The 19,132-nt window shown below is 54.3% G+C and overlaps 2 protein-coding genes across 2 annotated transcripts; both read left to right on the forward strand.

Annotated features, from left to right (window-relative positions):
- Positions 1-2,963: 2,963 nt before the first annotated feature.
- Positions 2,964-12,139, forward strand: CD22 (CD22 molecule; the record flags this gene model as incomplete). Its single annotated transcript, XM_081215595.1, has 13 exons — positions 2,964-3,012; positions 3,290-3,664; positions 4,589-4,882; positions 6,226-6,492; positions 6,628-6,891; positions 8,158-8,415; positions 8,621-8,881; positions 8,964-9,227; positions 10,581-10,677; positions 10,831-10,906; positions 11,092-11,216; positions 11,614-11,698; positions 12,008-12,139. Exons 1-13 carry the CDS (start codon positions 2,979-2,981, stop codon positions 12,137-12,139), a joined length of 2,532 nt encoding a protein of 843 aa, XP_081071721.1. The 5' UTR covers positions 2,964-2,978.
- Positions 12,140-18,080: 5,941 nt separating this feature from the next.
- Positions 18,081-18,983, forward strand: FFAR1 (free fatty acid receptor 1; the record flags this gene model as incomplete). Its single annotated transcript, XM_081215631.1, has 1 exon — positions 18,081-18,983. The coding sequence occupies one exon, from the start codon at positions 18,081-18,083 to the stop codon at positions 18,981-18,983; it is 903 nt and encodes a 300-aa protein (XP_081071757.1).
- Positions 18,984-19,132: the final 149 nt, after the last annotated feature.

The raw sequence follows: 19,132 nt of genomic DNA on the forward strand, positions 1-19,132 counted from the left end.
TATATTCTCTGTTTCTCCCTGGTTCAGTCATGGAAGGTTGTGCTTTTCTAAGAATTTGTCCGTTTCTTCCAGGTTGTCCATTTTATTGGCATATAGTTGCTTGTAGTAATCTCTCATGATCCTTTGTATTTCTGCAGTGTCAGCTGTTACTTCTCCTTTTTCATGTCTGATTCTATTTATTTGAGTCTTCTCCCTTTTTTTCTTGATGAGTCTGGCTAATGGTTTATCAATTTTGTTTATCTTCTCAAAGAACCAGCTTTTAGTTTTATTGATCTTTGCCCTTGTTTCCTTCATTTCTTTTTCATTTATTTCTGATCTGGTCTTTATGATTTCTTTCCTTCTGCTAACTTTGGGGTTTTGTGTTCTTCTTTCTTTAATTGCTTTAGGTGTATGGTTTGGTTGTTTATTTGAGATGTTTCTTGTTTCTTAAGGTAGGATTGTATTGCTATAAACTTCCCTCTTAGAGCTGCTTTTGCTGCATCCCATAGGTTTTGGGTCATTGTGTTTTCATTGCCATTTGTTTCTAGGTATTTTTTAATTTCCTCTTTGATTTCTTCAGTGATCTCTTGGTTATTAAGTAATATTCTTTTGTAGACGTTTTCTTTATCCACTCATCCATCAATGAACACTCAGGTTGCTTGCATGTTTGCAGGGAACATTGGGGTGCAGATATCTTTTCCAGTTAACGTTTTGTTTCCTTCAGATAAATACCCAGAAGTGGCTTTGCTGCCAAAGAGAGCTGGGGTGGGGGTGTGGCCAAGAAGAGTGAAAATCAGTCACTGACGACTTTGCTGTGCTTCCCCTTTCACTCTTAGATGCTACCAGGGTCCCTGAAGACAGAAGGCACATGAGGAAACAGGTAAAAACTATTTTGTTCTCTTTTGCATTCAACAAGCAAGTAGGGAGCTGCTGCCATGTGCCAGGCACAATTCTAGGGGCTGGGAGCACAGTGGGACCCCCCTCCCTTTCTCTTGCCTGTGTGACAACAGGTAGTAATCCCCGGTCTTTGAGCATCTCCCTTGCCAGGCCTGGCATGTCTTCTGAGAGCAGGAGGCATCACTGGGTGCCCAGGAGGGAAGAATGGACTCAAGGAGGCTGGCTCTGAGGTTCTGCAAGGCTCTAAACAGGCCCGTGTTGAGCAGACCACGGGTCCAGAGCCTTTGTGCCCAATGCCGACTGTTCCCAGCGTTCCATGCCCCATCCTGCCTCAGCTGCCTTCCATGTGCAGGCCTGGGGCCCACTTCTTGTGCTCCAGAGACTGCCTGGAGCTCCGTGGGGTAAGCATGCAGCCCTGCTCTGAGAAGCACCCCTCTTCCACTGGTCTTGGCATTCTCCAGCTGGTCCCCAATGAGGGTGTGACTGGTGGCTGCTGGCAGAGGGAGTACCCTGGCCCAGCTGCTGGAGGCTAGTCTTTGCCACGGGGAATGGAATCTGGCCCTGACCATAGCCCTTGTGGAGACCCAGAGGGAGCCCAAAGTGCATCCCTCAGAACACTGACCCTGCAGCCCTGCCAAGTTTCTCATGGAAAACGTAAAATAGTTCCCATGGCTAAAGAAGTGTGGGTCGTGTACTCTACTCTAGCCCCCACGCTGGGAGATGCATGATGCACATACAGCTGGTTAAAGGGTTTGAAAAGGCCTGCACTAAAGACTCCTATTTCACTTTTTAAAATCCAGCTTCTCTCAAATGGATGTGACCTTGAGGACTTTTTTCTGTGTAACACTATTAGCACCTGCAAGGCTATATGAGCTCTGCATGGAGAGTCTGCCCTAATCCATGCCCAGGCCAGACCAGCACGGCCGCCATGCCTGGGGACAGACCCCCTTCCTACTTTCAGCCAGCAGCCTAGCTTTCCCCACACCGGTCCTGGACACCCAGCGGTCCTTTAGCATAAGCCGTGCAGCCGGAAGAGATAAACAGCCAGCCAGAGGGGCTTGGGGAGGGGACGCCGATGTGTGGGAACTGTTGGCTGGGCAGGCGGGAGAGACGCAGGTCTGTGCTGAGACAGGAGACACACTCTGTTGGCACGTCCTGCTGGCTCCCCAGGGACAGGCATTCAGGGCACGACCATGTAAATTGGGATCTAATTTAACTCTATGTAAATGTAACTCTATGTACAAGTCCAGTGAGGTGGCGGTCCAGCTCACCGCACGTGCGCCCACACATAGAGATGGGCAGTGGTTGCACATCGGCAGCCCTTGGACTACCTCTAGCCCACAGACAGGTTTTGTTTGACCAGCACCGTGTTTATTTGTTTTTTTCAAAGCAGGTCATTTCACATGAAACTGGCTTCTTACTTATTTTAAAACAGTAGAAGATCAGGCAGTGCTGAGCCCACGTTCCCACTTGACTGGAATTGAGATAGTCATGGCCTTTACTCAAGACGTGTCCCCACCTGGTTGATTTGTTTCCTAACCAGCCCATGGGGGCATCTGAGTGGGACCCTTGGATCACATTCTCCTAAGTCTTTTCAGACCCTTCTAAATGCTCTCCTGGCATCGTACTTAATGATTGGTTTCAGAGTTATTTTTTTCCTGGTCTTTAAAATCAAGTTTTGGTCGTGTCTCTCCCCTATGTGAAACCCTTCGCTAGTTGACCCAAGGTAAGCTCCAGGTCACCTAGGGCCTGGCACTCGAGGTGCTCAGTAGTTTGGTGCCACCCAAAGCCTGAGAGCTGGGCAGCAAGTTTATAAAATTTTGGATGGATGGATGGAAGAAAGGAAGGAGTGCTGGGAAGAGAGAGACTAGCCTTACATGGTTCTCGGGCTGATGGGAGAGGCACAGCATATCCAGAAAAAGACCCTGTGAGCTTCCAGAATTCCATATCCTGCCATGCAAGCAGACACGGTCTTCTCGGAATCAGGGAGAAGGGATTGGAGCTCAGTGGGTGAGCAAGAAAAGCTGTCTGGAAGATGTAAGTGACCAGATGGCTTAAAGACAAACTCTTCCTGGCCCAGGCTCCTGCCTAGACACAGCACCATGCATCTCCTCGGTCCCTTGCTTCTGCTTCTCGGTAAGGATGGTGGCCTAGGCAGATCCTTGGGTCTGGGATGACTGTGGGAGCTGGAGGAGGAGGAGGAAAGATGGGGGCGGAGAAGGGTAAATTTGGGGCAGGGTGGGGACGGTCAGTGTATATGTGTGTGCGTGTGTGTGCGTGTGTGTATACTTCTCTCTTTGTGTATCTGCCTCTCCCCCATCTCCCCCCCACCCTCCGTCTCTTCAGAGGAAATTCTTTAGAATGCTCTCATTGTCCTTCAGTAATGCTTTCTGTTCACTCTGGTGGGTTCCAGAATCCTTGGCTTTCTCTGACTCAGCCTCCTGGATGTTTGAACATCCCAAGACCCTCTACGCCTGGGATGGAGCCTGCGTCTGGATTCCCTGCCGCTACCGTATCCTAAACGGGCACTCGATAGATAACCTGACCGTGTACCACAATTATAAGTACGACAACTCCATCAAGAGCTACAATGGGACCATCCTCTATAAGAACCTAAAAATCAGGGATTTTCCTCCTCGTCAGGGAAGGGTACGATTCCTGGGAGACAACAGAAACAACTGCACCCTCCTCATCAATCCCGTGAAAGTCAATGACAGCGGTCAGCTGGGGCTGAGGATGACGTCTAGGGAAGACAAATGGATGGAGCCCATAAGCCTCAACATCTCTGGTAAGGCCCTGAGGATGGGTTCCTTTGTCTCGGCAATGAGGAAGGTGGGAAACATCTGACTCCTGGGACAGCTCACAAAACAGGTTGCCTGCAGAGGCCAGACAGGGATGCCAGTGAGCGACCGGGGTGCCACAGGACAGTGGTGCCCGTGGCAGACTGGAGCATGGGCACTCATCCCTCCTTGAGCATCTCCCCTGCCACTCAGCCTCTGCCCATTCTAGAATCTGGCTTCCAGGTTGCCTGGCTTTTCCAGAGATGGAAATCTGAATTTTCAAGGGAAATCTCCCAATGTATTAATGTGGGGGATTAATTCTAATTAGGCCTTCGTGGCTACACGACACACGGATAGGGTGTGAACCAGACACAGGTCTGGGGCCTCCACCCCAGGGAGTGTGCTCGCTCCATTCCACGGCCTGTTTACTCGGTGGGTGGTTCTAAGCAGCCCTATGTTTGGGGTGAGAGATGCAGCTTCAGACGCTGCAATCTGAGGGCGGCCCAGCCTCGGGGAGAGCAGGGACTGGCTGCACACAGGCCCCTCCGCTAAAGGAATCCCCTCCAGGAGTGCTGTGTGGGAGGTCTCTGCTACTGAGGCCTTTGAACAGATACAGGTTTGTCCTCCAAGCTAAGCGTGTTGAACTAAACTCGTAAAATCCACTGAGGAGTGCCGGGGGAGTGGTCTGGAAAACATTTAGAAAGCAAACACCAGGGGGTGTGAACGAAATAACCATAAAACATAAAACACAGTTTCTAAGGAGGATCAGCTTTCACAGACCTTTCAGAGGGTGTTTCGGCCGAGCAGAGAAAGGCAGGCCCGGAGAGAGGTGGACGGGACTGGCCAGGGATTCCTGATGGGTTATTTGGGGCAGGGCACCTAAAGCTGGTCCAGGCTCCCAGGCCTCCAGCGTGGCCCCTGCTCTTTTGCAGAGACGGCTCCTCCACCCCACATTGAGCTCCCTCCAGATATCCGGGAGCTCCGCGACGTCACTGTCACCTGCTTGCTGAATTTCGCCTGCTTTGAGTACCAGGTTCATCTGCAGTGGTCCCTGGAGGAGCCTGCGGTCACCTCCACCTCCCTGTCCACTGAGACTGTCTCCACCCAGAGCACTCTCACGTTCCAGCCGCAGTGGACTCACCACGGCAAGAACCTGACCTGCCAGCTCTGGGACCCCACGGAACAGCAGTTACTCTCTCAGGAAACGGTGTGGCTGGATGTGAAGCGTGAGTCTCCCCAGTGCTTCTGTGGGAGGGCCGAGGGGCCTGTCATCTCTTCACCCCCGCAGAGGGTAACAGGAGCCCACACAGAGGGGAGCGTGATGGGTCTGTGGGCACCCGCTGTTGGGAATGGTAGGGGCAGAGCCGCGGCCCCTCCTCCAACATTCCCATCATCAGCTCTGGTGTTTCAGGGGACACCTGATTCAGAATAAAATAATCTATCCTCAAACCATGACCTGATTTGGGGATCACCTGGTTAAGGGTTTTTTGTTCCTCTGGGGGGCGGGGTGAAGAATTTTTGCACATCATTTTTTTGTGCCTCATTCATTCATTCATTCATTCAATAAATATTTGTTGTGAACCTACTAGGCCTTACTATGGTTGCCGGGGATAGAGCAGTGAGCAAAGTTCTTCTTTTTTTTGCGGTACACGAGCCTCTCACTGTTGTGGCCTTTCCCGTTGTGGAGCACAGGCTCTGGATGCGCAGGCTCAGTGGCCATGGCTCACGGGCCTAGCCGCTCCGCGGCATGTGGGATCTTCCTGGACCGGGGCACGAACCCGTGTTCCCTGCATCGGCAGGCGGACTCTCAACCACTGTGCCACCAGGGAAGCCCGTGAGCAAAGTTCTTGCCCACGTGGAACTAGCATTGCAGTCAGGGAGACAAAGAGTAGATAGGTGTAAAGGGAAATAAAGAACATATGTGTAGGTGGTGCTAAGTGTATCGCGAAAAAATAAAGCAGGGTGAGGACAGAGAGAGTGAGGGATGGAGGCTGAACTTGAGCTGAGACTTGGGTGAAGGGAGGGCCTGAGGCAGGCACAGCTCTGTGAGAAGAGCATTCCAGGGAGAGGAAAGAGCAAGTCCAAGGCCTTGAGGTAGGAACTTGGTGTGTCTGCCTCAGAGCAAGGAGCCAGCAAGCTTGGCACTGCGTCCAAGGGGCCCAGCAGTAGGAAAGGAAGGCCGAGAGAGACCAGGACACTAGATCTCATGGGCTGCAGTGAGGGTTTTGGATTTTTCTCTAAGTGTGGAATCCACTGAACGGTTTCAAGCAGGAGAGTGGCAAGGTCTGAGGGACAGTCCTGGGAATGCAGCTGGCTGCTGGTGGAGACCAGACCTTCGGGGTCTGGGGTGTGGGGAGCAGAGAACCGAGTTGGGAGGCTGTGATGGTCAGTCACCTGGTGCTTGGACCCGCCCACCCTTGTTGACAAGGGTGACAGTGAGTGGCTACACACGCTTGCCCGCTCTGTATAGGCTGCTGCTTTATCAGAATAAAAGCCCTGCAACTTGTCAGCACTTCACAGCCTCTGAGAATTCCCCATCCCCTCCCTCACTGTCCCTCTGTTCCTGCAGATGCGCCAAAGTTGAAGATCCAGGTCAGTCCCAGAGAAGCCACTGTAACAGAGGGAGAGTCTGTAACCATGACGTGCCAGATTGTCAGCAGCAACCCACGGCTCCAGAGTGTGTCCTGGCTCAGGGACGGGCACCCGCTGGTGGGGGAGGAGACGCCCACGCTCACTCTGCCCCAGGTGACCAGGAAGATGAGTGGGCAGTACCAGTGCGAGGCCCACAACGATGTGGGCTCAGAAAAGTCGGAAGCAGTGGACCTCCAAGTGCACTGTGAGCCTCCTGGGAGCTGGGGAAGGGCCAGGCCGGGGGTCAGCAGGGGTGCCTTCCAGGCCATGGGAGGGGAGCCCCGAGGCCTCTGCTCACTGCCCGCCCCCCCAACCCCCCGGCCTCGGCCTCTTCTTCCAGATGCTCCGGAACCTTCCAGGGTTCAGATCCTCTCCTCGCCAACTAAGGAAGGAAATAAAGTAGAGCTGACTTGTATATCACTGGCCAATCCTCCTCCAACAAATTACACCTGGTACTACAATGGGCTAGAAATGCCTGGAAAGACGGACAGGACCTTCCAGATCCCAGAGGTCCTCCTCAGGCATGCCGGAGAGTACTCCTGCTTGGCGGAAAATAGTCTTGGTCCTGGACAGGTTGGCCAGGAAGCTGATTTGGAAGTCCACTGTGAGTAGTCACAGAGCTACTGGAGGGAGGAGATGACTCTGGGGGCAGGAGGAAGGCAGACGAGCCCGCGAAGGGATAGCAAGCAGAAACCAGGGGCTCCCGGCAGATAAGGTTCTTGGGGGGAGTGTCGTGTTCACAGTTGTGTCCTTAGCACCAGACAGGGCCTGGCTCGCGGGAGGTGCTCAGTAGATGCTTGTTGACTTGAATGAATGGCAAGATGCCAGGGTCCCACGAGGGATGCAGAGACTTGGCGTCACTCGGCAGTGGCTGAGTCCCTGAAGGGGTCCTGAAGTTTTCGAGAACTGGGGCAAAATGCTTCATTACCTCTCGGTTGTCAGACCCTGTTTAACACAGTGAGTCTTCACACTGAGGGGAGCCCAGGACAAAGAGAATCCCTAGGTTTGATCCTTGGACACTGGGATGTCATAGTCGGGGCCAGATACTCTGATGTGGATGCCCAAATCCTGAAATCTAGACACCGGATACGTGATAACAGCAGCAGCAGAAGCAGCATGTATTGCGTGTTCACCACACACCACAGGGCTCTAACAGCATCCTCTCACTCCATCCTCCAATGATTCCACAAGGTTAGCTACTCACAGGACCCCATTTGACAGATGAGGCAACTGAGGCCTGCAGCCCATGGTCACACAACTCCAAGGGGCAGGTTGCGGCAGTCTGGATCCAGAGCTATGCTTTTCTTTCTGTTTTTCAAATTCATGCCCTTACTGTAGTGACCCGGCTCCGCGTCCCAGACCCGTGCAGAGACCCACAAAGAGTGGCCCCTGCCTTGCACGGCACCACATGGACTCCGCCCAGAGCTGTGCTCTTAACCACTGCACCATCCTGTCTCAAACCACAACCAGGCCAAATGGCCAGGGCAGGGTTTCTGTCCTCAGAGGCAAGAGGGAAGCACAAGCCTTCCCTTGGCTAATAGAGGAAACTGCGTGAATGCAGGGCACAGGAAGGGGGAGGAGGAAGCAGGAAGGAACAGGTCTTATGGGCGGCTGACTTTTTTTTCTTTTTTTTGCGGTACGTGGGCCTCTCACTGTTGTGGCTTCTCCCGTTGCGGAGCACAGGCTCCGGACGCGCAGGCTCAGTGGCCATAGCTCACGGGCCCAGACGCTCCGTGGCATGTGGGATCCTCCCGGATCGGGGCACGAACCCATGTCCCCTGCATCGGCAGACGGACTCTCAACCACTGCGCCACCAGGGAAGCCCTGGGAGGCTGACTTTTCTTGACCCACCTCTCTGGTTTTCTTCCAGATCCCCCCAAGGAGGTAATCACAGTGATTCAAAACCCCACACCGATTCGAGAAGGAGACAGTGTGATCCTGTCCTGTACCTACAATTCCAGTAATCCCGAAGTTACCCGATATGAATGGAATCACCTAGGCTTCCAGGACCAGCTGTTACCTGCTAAGCTGACGATTCTAAAAGTTGCCTGGGACACAGGGCCAGTCACATGCGCAGCCTGTAACCAGTGGTGCTTGTGGTCTCCCCCTGTCAACCTGGATGTCCAGTGTGAGTGCCCTGGGCCAGGGCAGCTGGGGGGTGGCCCAGTTGGGGGGCGGGGCTCTAAGGGTGAAGAGACCGAAGCCTGAACCACAGTCCTCACAGAGAATTGAGGGATGAGAGTCAGGCCTCAGGGCCAAGGGGAGAGGAATTCTCGGGGAACAGGAAGAGGGGAAGAGACCCAAGAGGTCAGCCTGAGGTCCTTGTTCTCCAGATGCCCCCAAAGATGTCAGTGTCCAGGTCACTCCCCACAATGAGATCCGCTCTGGGCACCCGGTCCTCCTCCAATGTGACTTCTTAAGTAGCCGCCCCAAGGATGTCCGCTTCTTCTGGAAGAAAAATGGAATCCTTCTGGAGGAAGGAAAGAAACTGAGCTTTGATGCCATCTCTCCAGAAGATGCTGGAATTTACAACTGCTTGGTCAACAATTCCGTAGGACAGACCTTGTCTAAGCCCTGGGCTCTCCAAGTGCTGTGTGAGTGGCTGGAGCCAGAGGCTGGGAGCAGAGATGGGCAGGTGACTGGCTACCCGGATCCTGACTTCGCTTCTACTTACAGATGCACCCAGGAGCCTGCATGTGTCCATCAGCCCAAAAGACAGAGTGGTGGAAGGGAAGAAGGCAGTCCTGACGTGCGAGAGTGATGCCAACCCACCCACCTCCCACTACGCATGGTTTGACTGGAATAACCAAGACCTCCGCCATTATGATCAGATGCTGAGATTGGACCCTGTGACGCTGCAGCACTCAGGCGCCTATTGGTGCCAGGGGACCAACAGGCTGGGCCGGGGCCAGTCGCCGCCCACCACCCTCACTGTCTACTGTAAGGGCCCTTCCCTCTTCTTCTCTAGCCCTGGCCACTCCTGCGGCGTGCGTTCCGGACCTCCTCCCCGCTCCTGCACGGAGGGTGGGGAGTGGGCAGCCTGTGTGCTCAGAGGCGCCCCTTCTCCACGCACAGCTCCCCTGTCTTCCCTCCTCCCCGATCAGTCTCTCGCCACCCCAGGAGGATTCAGGCTGCCCCTACCTTCCAGGCATCCTGAGCTCCTCCTGGCTCCCTCTCTCTGCCTCTCTCTCTCTCTGTCTCACCCATGATAGGCTGCTTGTTTCTACCTTTTGAGATTGTAGTGGTTTTTTTGTTTTTTTTTTTAAAGACAATACAAGTACATGGTAAAAAAAACTAAAACGGCACGACAGGGTAAATAGTGGAAGGACAGATACCTCTCCTTTCCTGCTCCCCGACAACTCTACCCCTCCCTCCCTTGAGGCTTTCACTGTTGGCAGCTGGATATGGCCCCTCACAGAGATTTTTCTGTACGTGCACCATAGGCCTATAGAGATTTATGTCCATACACCCTTCTTTGTTGCTCAGACGGTGGGAGAGCTCACACGTTGCCCTGAACTTCCCTTTCTTCCATGTAATAACAGCACTTGGAGATTGTTCTCTATCTGTGCATATACAGGGTGTCTGAAGAGTCTGGAAACACAGGGGAAAATATTTAATTTATTTATTGTGCTTTTTTCAGGTTAATGATTGGAGCCATGGTTTTAAATTTAGAGGACTGTCACTGGCAGAGCTGGTGCTAAAGGGAGCCAGCCCGAGGGTGTCATTTGGAAAAGTTACACATTGTATAAAAACATGTCCCCTGGGTCTCCCCTCTGCAGGCACCCTGGAGACCTGACTCTTTTGCTGAGGGTGCACTGCGGTCCCGTGTACGGATGTCGAATAACTATGTGCCCACTGCCCTCCTCAAGGCTGGGTGCAGTCTCCTGCTCTGGGCACACCTGCGAAGAGAATTGTAGGCTAGGTTCCAACGTGGACTGGCTGGCTCAAAGGACAAGTGATTTTAAGCATGGCCAAGCTGCCTTCTGAAGAGGCGGCACCATTTATGAGGGTGACGTGTTCAGTGTGTGCCCGAGTCTGTCACACAGCAGGAACTCCTCTTGAGAAAGAGCTGCTCTTCCCCACTAAGGAGACGTCCAGAGGGCAGGGCTGGCTTCTCCCTCTTTCTCTGTACCACACTCCCTGGGCAAGGAGGAGATGTCGCACGGGCCAGAAGGACCGTGGCTATGCAGAGAGAAGCCAAGGATGCCTCCCAGGCAAAGATCACAGGGCAGAGCTGGCCTGCTACCCGACTGAGGCAGTGTCGTCAGCTGACGTACCTCCCTTCTCTATCAGACAGCTCAGCCACCATCAGCCGGCGAGTGGCCTTGGGAGTGGGGTTCTGCCTGGCCATCTTCCTCCTGGCGATCTGGGGAGTCAAGCTTCTGCGGAGGTGAGTTTCTCCCACTGCCCACCACTTTGCTCCCCCTCCGCCCATCCCAGGGAACGACCCCGGTTACTCAGTCCTGCAGCCCCCAGCAGGCCGAGTCCACAGGGTCCTCTTCCCAGGCCCCTCATCCTCCCTGAGCAGGTCTTTATTTCTCAGCTGGAAGAGGATTCGGGGACAGCAGGGGCTTCAGGAAAGTTCCAGTGGACAGAGCTTCTTTGTGAAAAATGTAAAGGTAGGATGGGAGAAAGATGAAATGCAGGGCAGAGCTTCAAGTCAAGAAACAAAGTGGAAAATCAACTATGTGTCAAATTTAAAAAAAAAAGAAACAAAGTGGAGAGGGGTGGTAAAGAGCAGAGGGGCAGGGGAGCTAGGGTGGGGAGAGGAGTGGTAAGGGCCGAAGCCTTGTCTTCCTCTCAGGCTCGAAGGATCCCCCAAGCTGAAGGCCCCCACTCCCTGGGGTGCTACAATCCAGTGATGGAAGATGCCGTCAGCTACGCTGCCTTGCGCTTTCCTCTTGGCGAGACTGATGCACCGACACCTGGGTACTGAGGGCACCAGGGGGGTGACACCTGCACCCTGGGAGGGATGTGGGGGGAAGAGCTTGTGTCTCGCCTGCCCTCTTTGTGCCAGACCCGTGCTTCATCTCCTCATTCCTGCTCTGTAACAACCCCCCTGGTAACGGTCCCGGGAACTGGATCTGTTCCTGCAAACCAGGAGCATGCACAGCCAGAGTCGGTCTCTATCACCAGGGTTGGGACTTTGCGATACATACATACATACATTCACTCATTTGACACATCAGCCCCTGCTGTGTGCACTAGGCATGATACAAGGGGCTGAGAGGCTGGGGGTGCTCTTAGGGTCTAGGGGAGTTGGAAGAAGGAGCAGATTTCATGCAAAAGTCTTCATTTGTGGTCATCTCTCTGCCTTCCCTCTCAGAGATGCAGCGACCTCAGAGACGCGGGGACTTTCCCCAAACGGGGGCGACACGGTCACTTACTCTGTGGTGCAGAAGCATCAAGTGGTAAGAGGGCAGGGCTATGGAAGGTGGGGAAGTGACAGGACCTGGCCTCGGCTGTGAGTTCCAGAGCCTGGGTGGGCTCGGTGCTGGCAGAGGCTGCACAGTGGGGAGGGCTGCCCAGACCCCGGTGAGGTCAGACCCAGGGCAGGCACCTCCCAGTCTGAGGCCGGCTGCAGCCAGTTTCCAGACAAGGGGACTCCTGCTCGGGCTCTTGGACCCCCAGGCGGAGCCGAGGAGAGAAGGGACAGGGAAAGCGGGCTGTGAGAGGCTGGTGAGCCTGAGGCCACGCTCACCACCATGTGGCTTTCTCAGGGCGACTATGAGAACGTGACTCCAGAAGTCCTAGAAGACGAGGGGATACATTACTCGGAGATGGTCCATTTTGGGTTTGGGGAGCAGCCGCTGGCCCAGGAAGGAGTGGAATACGTGACCCTCAAGCACTGATGGGCCAAATCAGCTGAGGTGGAGGTGCCAGGGTGGTTCTGGAACTTTCTCAGCCTCCTCTGTTCAGCTACGAAGTCACACACACACACACATGCACGCGCACACACACATGCATGCATGCACGCGCACACACACACACACGCACACACACACACGAGCACACACACACGGTCACAGTTACTGCAACCCCAGTTGGTGCAGAGAACTTTGTACATGGTCCAGAGACAGTCTTCCTTCTTAGCACTGGTAACCCCGACCCTCCAAAGGGTCTGGTCCTGGTCCTTTCCACTCCCCTTCTCACCCAGAAATTAATCGAAATACCTATCCTGAGCTGTACAAAGCCCCCTGCTCCTTCCCAGCCATCTGCCACCACCTACCCACTCCCAAACCCCACTCCCCAGCTGGCTGTGTCCCTGCGGGGATCAGCTGGTCATTATTTTTATTGCTCTCTCTCCCCATCCCTTGGACACCTCACCCCTGCTCCGATAACTGCACTCACTAATCTTATGCGTAATTTTTTGACTCCAGGGCAAAGCCCAGGGAAAGAGGAACAAAAATGAGGTAGAGACACTGCCCTGGGCTGGTTTCTTCTCTAAGAGGCATTCCGTGGGGAGGATTATGCTGCTGCGGCTCCTTTCCTCAGGGGTCTCACGGTCTGAGACATACACTGATGTGGACAAACGTGTAACAGACACAGAGCTACACAATAAACATGGCTCAGATGACACGTCAAAAAGCCAGTGAATGATTTCCAGTCTGCAGAGTCTGAATGGGGACAGGGAGATGGGGCAGGTATCCTGGGGCTTGGGGAGAGGGGAAAGGTGACTTCATGAGCAAATCACCAGATCGGAGGGTCCATCGTCTTGTTGCCAAGAGTCCGCTGGCGTCACAGACAGAGGCTGAGTCTCGATTCTTCTGCTTAACCAGCCGAATGATCTTGGGCAAAGTTCACCGGCTTCTCTGAGCCTCAGTCTCTTCGTCTGTAACATGGAGATGCAGGTGGTTCGAGATAGGGAGTGAGGTATAACCTTATGTCACGTTATAAAAAGATTAACACGATAGCCAAAAGTCCCTAAAAACCACATTCCCATCTGATTTGCATCTCTTGAAGACTATAAAAAGGGGAAGCCAATGCATTACTCACAGCACTTCTCAAAAGTGACCCTGCTGCATCATTTCACAACCCACAGCTGCCTGCCTTCTCGAAGGCCAGCTACCTTGAGGAAACTCTCAGCTTTTCTACCTCCCCCCGTGACCCCCACTAGCTCTCTAGTATGTTCCCTGGCCGACTTGCCAGGGAGGCGCTTCCGGCTTCTCCTCTGCTTCTCCGTCTGTTCTCTCTCCACCTGTTCTCCTGCTTCTCCCAAGGGGCCAAGGCCCATTCTCCTTCAGGGCAGGAACCTGTGGTTAATCATTCATCAAGATGACAGTCAGGGCTTCCCTGGTGGCGCAGTGGTTGAGAGTCCGCCTGCCGATGCAGGGGACACGGGTTCATGCCCCGGTCTGGGAAGATCCCACGTGCCACGGAGCGTCTGGGCCCGTGAGCTATGGCCGCTGAGCCTGCGCGTCCAGAGCCTGTGCTCCGCAACGGGAGAGGCCACAACAGTGAGAGGCCCGCGTACCACACACACACACAAAAAGATGACAGTCAAATTCCTGGCCTGTGGTGGGCGCTCTGAAGGCACCGCCTTCCTTAGCTGCCCTACTTTCCCGTCTGCTCGATCCAGATGCTCTCTGAGAGGTTGTCCTTGGGATGCCCAAGGAGTGGGGCACTGATTTCCCCATCAACCTACTTTGTTCCTGGTTTGACGTCTTTTTTTTTTTTTTCTGGCTGCACCACGTGGCTTGCAGGATCTTAGTTCCCCGACCAGGGATTCCACCCAGGCCCCGACAGTGAAAGTGCCAAGTCCTAACCACTGGACCGCCAGGGAATTCCCTGGTTTGAATTGTTGTGAGCACCATCCACTTTTCTGGAGAAAGGGAAGGCTTCGAGAACTGTTGAAATGAGAGGGCAAGGGTCTGGGGACCAGTATCATTCAACCATTTATTCAGCAAACATCTACTGAACACCTCCCACTGCATCCACCACAGAGCCAGTTGTTGGGGTACAAAAAAGATACAACATGGTCCTAATCTTGGGGGTCTCTAGTCTAGGCGTCCAGAGGGTTTTAGGAGCTGAAGGACCTAAAGGCAGCCGCCAGCCTGATGAGGCCTGGCACGGGCTCCCTGGCAACCAGCGGGTGACTTCCCATCCTGGACCTGAGCCTGACTGCTGATATCAGCCTACTTCATGACCAGTTGCCCGAGAGATGTGTCTGTCCTCAGGCCCTGCTGAGGTGTGCACAGCAGGTGACTGGGCAGCGCTGGGGCTAGAACACAGGCAGCCCCCGACCCAGCCCCGGACCTCACCGTCCACTTGGAGCCTAGACAATTGACCATTCGTCTGACTCACTGAGTCCCTGCTATGTATGCAACAAGCAGTGGACAAAGCACACAGAAAGCGTTGCCTTCACTAGCCAACATTCTAGTGGAGGAGCCGGCAAATCTGACGTTGCAGAGTCGTGGGTGCTTGGAAGAAACCACAACGCAAGATGAAAGCAGAGGGGCTGGAGCAGGGGAGGGGCCCGTTTGGATGCAGGGATCAAGGGAGGCCCTCTGGGGAGGGGACACTGGGCAGACACCTGAATTGCCAGGTAGGAGGGCCCAACAGAGAAGAGCTTGAAGATGCGCTGTCTCCCTTTATAAATGTATTTATTTATTTTTGGCTGTGTTGGGTCTTCGTTGCTGCATGCAGGCTTTCTCTAGTTGGGGCTACTCTTTGTTGCAGTGCACAGGCTTCTCATCGCGGTGGCCTCTCTTGTTGTGGAGCACAGGCTTTAGGTGCGCAGGCTTCAGTAGTTGTGGCTCGTGGGCTCTAGAGCGCAGGCTCAGTAGTTGTGGCGCACGGGCTTAGGTGCTCTGCAGCATGTGGGATCTTCCCAGACCAGGGCTCGAACCCGTGTCCCCTGCACTGGCAGGCGGAGTCTTAACCACTGCACCACCAGGGAAGCCCCCCGCTGTCTCCCTTTGCACCCAGCTTTGCTCATCTACCAAATGCTTGTCACAAGAGGTGAGATGGCACTCCTGTTGACTTTTCCTCAGTTCTGTCAGTTTCTCAGTGTTTCCCAAAGACAAAATACTAGACAACAAGTTGCAAGTTCTTCTACATTCCCAAGGGGGGTGCTGGACGACACATGTAGGACTTAGAAGGGGGGTGACCAAGAATCAGTTTGGCTCCTGAGGTATGAAAAGGAAATGAGATGATTTCTTTGCAGGGAGCCGTGCATATGCTGAGAATCTCAGGCTGCCTGCTCTGGAAGCCTGGTGGGAAGCGCTTCCAGGGAACCACTCAGAGAAGCTTATTCTGGGTGACTTGGATTTGGGGGAGGACACAGGGGCCTGATGACTGACACACACACCCAAGAAAGCTGAAGTCCAGAGAGACCATACTGTCAGCCTGAGGCAGGAGAGAGACAGACAGATAGAGAGACACGTGCACAGTCAGAGACAGACAGAGAGAATCACAGAGACAGCTTAGGGCCACTTTAAATCTCAGGAGGTCTCCTTAGAAGGGCAGGATGACCCCAACAGGGAGGTGAACGACCAAGTTCTCAGGGCCTGAGAGGAAAGTTAAGCGACCAGCTGGAGGCACGCGGCACCTGACGTCCCTACAAGTGCCCCAGGGAGGAGTCCCTTTTGACATCCATGCAGCCCAGAGAGAGGCAGGGTGGAGACCATAGCCCGGGTACTTCAGTGCCACCGAACTCGACTTTGCTTGTTCCAGGTCTCTTCTTCTCTCCCTCCTGCCAACACAGGGAGGGTCATAAACCACTGTCATCAGGTCAGAGGGGAAAGGAGAGGAGGGTGGAGGAGCCCAAGGCCTGTGCAGGTGGGGGGAGAGTAGAAGCTCTAACTGGGAATGATGATCTCATTATCCCACATAGTGAATGCCAAGTGGAGGTGGTATGGGTGACTAGAGGGACTTATTATCTGGGAGTGAGCCTGGGCCTGCCCACAAGCTCATCCAGGAGTAGAGAAGACTAAGCCCTCAGAGCCGGTTTGAACGGGCTGGCGGGGGTGGGGATGGAATAAAGGTGTGTCCTGGTTGTACCACCAACCCTGCTCTTTAGAGGTGCTGATAATTCCAAAAGATACATGCGCCCCAATGTTCATTGCGGCTCTATTTACAATAGCCAGGACATGGAAGCAACCTAAATGTCCATCAACAGAGGAATGAATAAAGAAGATGTGGGTACATATATACCATGGAATATTACTCAGCCATAAGAAGGAACAAAATTGTTCCATTTGCAGAGACGTGGATGGACCTAGAGCCTGTCATACAGAGTGAAGTAAGGCAGACAGAGAAAAACAAATATCGAATATTAACACATATATGTGGAATCTAGAAAAATGGTACAGATGAACCTATTTGCAAAGCAGAAATAGAGACACAGACGTAGAGAACACATGTATGGACACCAAGGGGAGAAAGGGGCGGTGGGGTGAACTGGGAGATTGGGATTGACATATATACACTGCTATGTATAAAATAGATAACTAATGAGAACCTACTGTATAGCACAGGGAACGCTACTCAGTGCTCTGTGGTGACCTAAATGGGAAGGAAATCCAAAAAGGAGGGGATATAGGTATACGTATAGCTGATTCACTTTGCCGTACAGCAGAAACTAACGCAACATTGTAAAGCAACTATATTCAATAAAAAAATTTTTTTTAAAAAAGTGCTGGCTACGCACTCTTCACTCCCCCCAGGAAAAGCCCACATTGCTAACCTCTCCCGTTCCTGTGTTTGCATCATCTTGGACCCTCACCTCCTTCTGAGATGCCCCATTAGCTGCTCATCCAGGCTGTGAGTGCCTCAGGCTAATGGCCCTGCCTCCCCGCCCTTCTCTCCCTTCCGGCTCACTGCCCATCCTGGCCACCCTCCCTCAGGGGACTCCTGAGCCTCAGAGACACCTGGCAGCACCAAGAGGTGAGTCCCTCTTCCTGTGGCTTCTCTCCCCGTAACAATTTTTCCCCAGATCCCCAGATGCCTCCGCTTAGGGGGAACCCCTGAAGCTGGCTAAAGTCATTCCCTGTGACACCAATGGGACCTGGCTTACCCCTGGACTCTCCCCGGACGACCTCCTTCTCCTGCCCTTTGCTACAACCTACACCCCGACTTCCCCTCGGCTAGGCGTTGCCACCAGCCCCGCACTGCCTGCTGTAGGGGAACAGCTCCTTCTCTTTCCAGGGAACTGGGGAAGGGGTGCGAACACAGGAATCTAGCTTCCTTTCCTGAGAAAAATACATACTCTGGGGCTCAACTCTGTTCATTTTTTTTCTTCTTCTTTTTTTAAAAGATTTTTTTGATGTGGACCATTTTTAAAGTCTTTATTGAATTCGTTACAATATTGCTTCAGTTTTATGTTTTGGTTTTTTGGCCACGAGGCATGTGGGCTCTTAGCTGCCTAACCAGGGATCGAACCCGCAGCCCCTGCATTGGAAGGCGAAGTCTTAACCATTGGGCCACCAGGGAAGTCCCTCAACTCTGTTCTGAATTCTCTCCACCACTTGTCTCCCCAGAGTCTCAGAAATCAAGAGACCTTCCTTCTTCTGGGACCTGCACGCCTGTGTTCCATCTCCTCTCGTTACACCACGATCGCTCGCTTCATTTTAAGGGGGCACATGGTGGAGAGAAAACAGTGGACTGACGGCTAGTGGTCCTCGCTTCTAATCCAGGCCACCTCCCCCTACGGGCGTCTGTCTCCCCAGCTATCCCACTAGATGGCTTCTCGCACCCTGAGCAAGTGCTGAAACCAGTCTGTGACTCTGGGAGCCCCCTTTCCGGGCCCTGAGATCTGGGGGCAGGGAGCCAGTGGTGCGCACGAGCGGCCCCATGCACCTGCCCCCGCAGCTCTCCTTCGCCCTCTATATGGCCGCCTTCGCGCTGGGCTTCCCGCTCAACGCCCTGGCCATCGCAGGCGCCGTGTCCCACGCCCGGCTGCGCCTCACCCCCAGCCTGGTCTATGCCCTCCACCTGGGCTGCTCTGACCTCCTGCTGGCGACGTCTCTGCCCCTGAAGGCGGCGGAGGCCCTGGCCGGGGGAGCCTGGCCCCTGCCGACCTCACTCTGTCCTGCCTTCGCCCTGGTCCACTTCGCTCCGCTCTACGCGGGCGCGGGCTTCCTGGCCGCCCTGAGCGTCGGCCGCTACCTGGGAGCCGCCTTCCCCTTGGGCTACCAAGCTGCCCGGAGGCCGCGCTATTCCTGGGGCGTGTGTGCGGCCATATGGGCCCTTGTCCTCTGTCACCTGGGGCTGGTCTTTGGGTTGGAGGCTCCGGGAGGCTGGCTGGACAATACCACCAGCTCGCTGGGCATCAGCACGCCAGTCAACGGCTCTCCAGTCTGCCTGGAGGCCTGGGACCCGGCCTGGGCGGGCCCTGCGCGCTTCAGCCTCTCTCTGCTGCTCTTCTTTCTGCCCCTGGCCATCACGGCCTTCTGCTACGTGGGCTGCCTCCGGGCACTGGCCCGCTCGGGCCTGAGCCACAGACGGAAGTTAAAGGCGGCCTGGGTGGCCGGTGGGGCTCTGCTCACACTGCTGCTCTGCTTGGGACCCTACAATGCTTCCAACGTGGCTGGCTTCCTGCACCCCAGCATCGGAGGCTGCTGGCGGAAGCTGGGGCTCATTACAGGTGCGTGGAGCGTGGTGCTCAACCCACTGGTGACCGGCTACTTGGGAGGGGGCACTGGCCGGGGGACAACACGTGGGGCAAAAACAAAAGGGGGGCCGTCCCAGAAGTAGTCATCACTGCAGGGGGGGAGGGGCAGGGAGCAGGAGACCCAGACTGCTTCTCCAGGCGCTTGGTGAGGGCTGCTCCAAAGGAGCTGCGGGGCGGTTTTGCCTGGGGGGCATCCCCGGAGCCACTTATGGGAAGAACTGAGTCCGGCAGA

This window comes from Mesoplodon bidens (genome assembly GCF_964165515.1).
Source record: "Mesoplodon bidens genome assembly, chromosome: 18".
Classification (NCBI taxonomy): Eukaryota; Metazoa; Chordata; class Mammalia; order Artiodactyla; family Ziphiidae; genus Mesoplodon; species Mesoplodon bidens.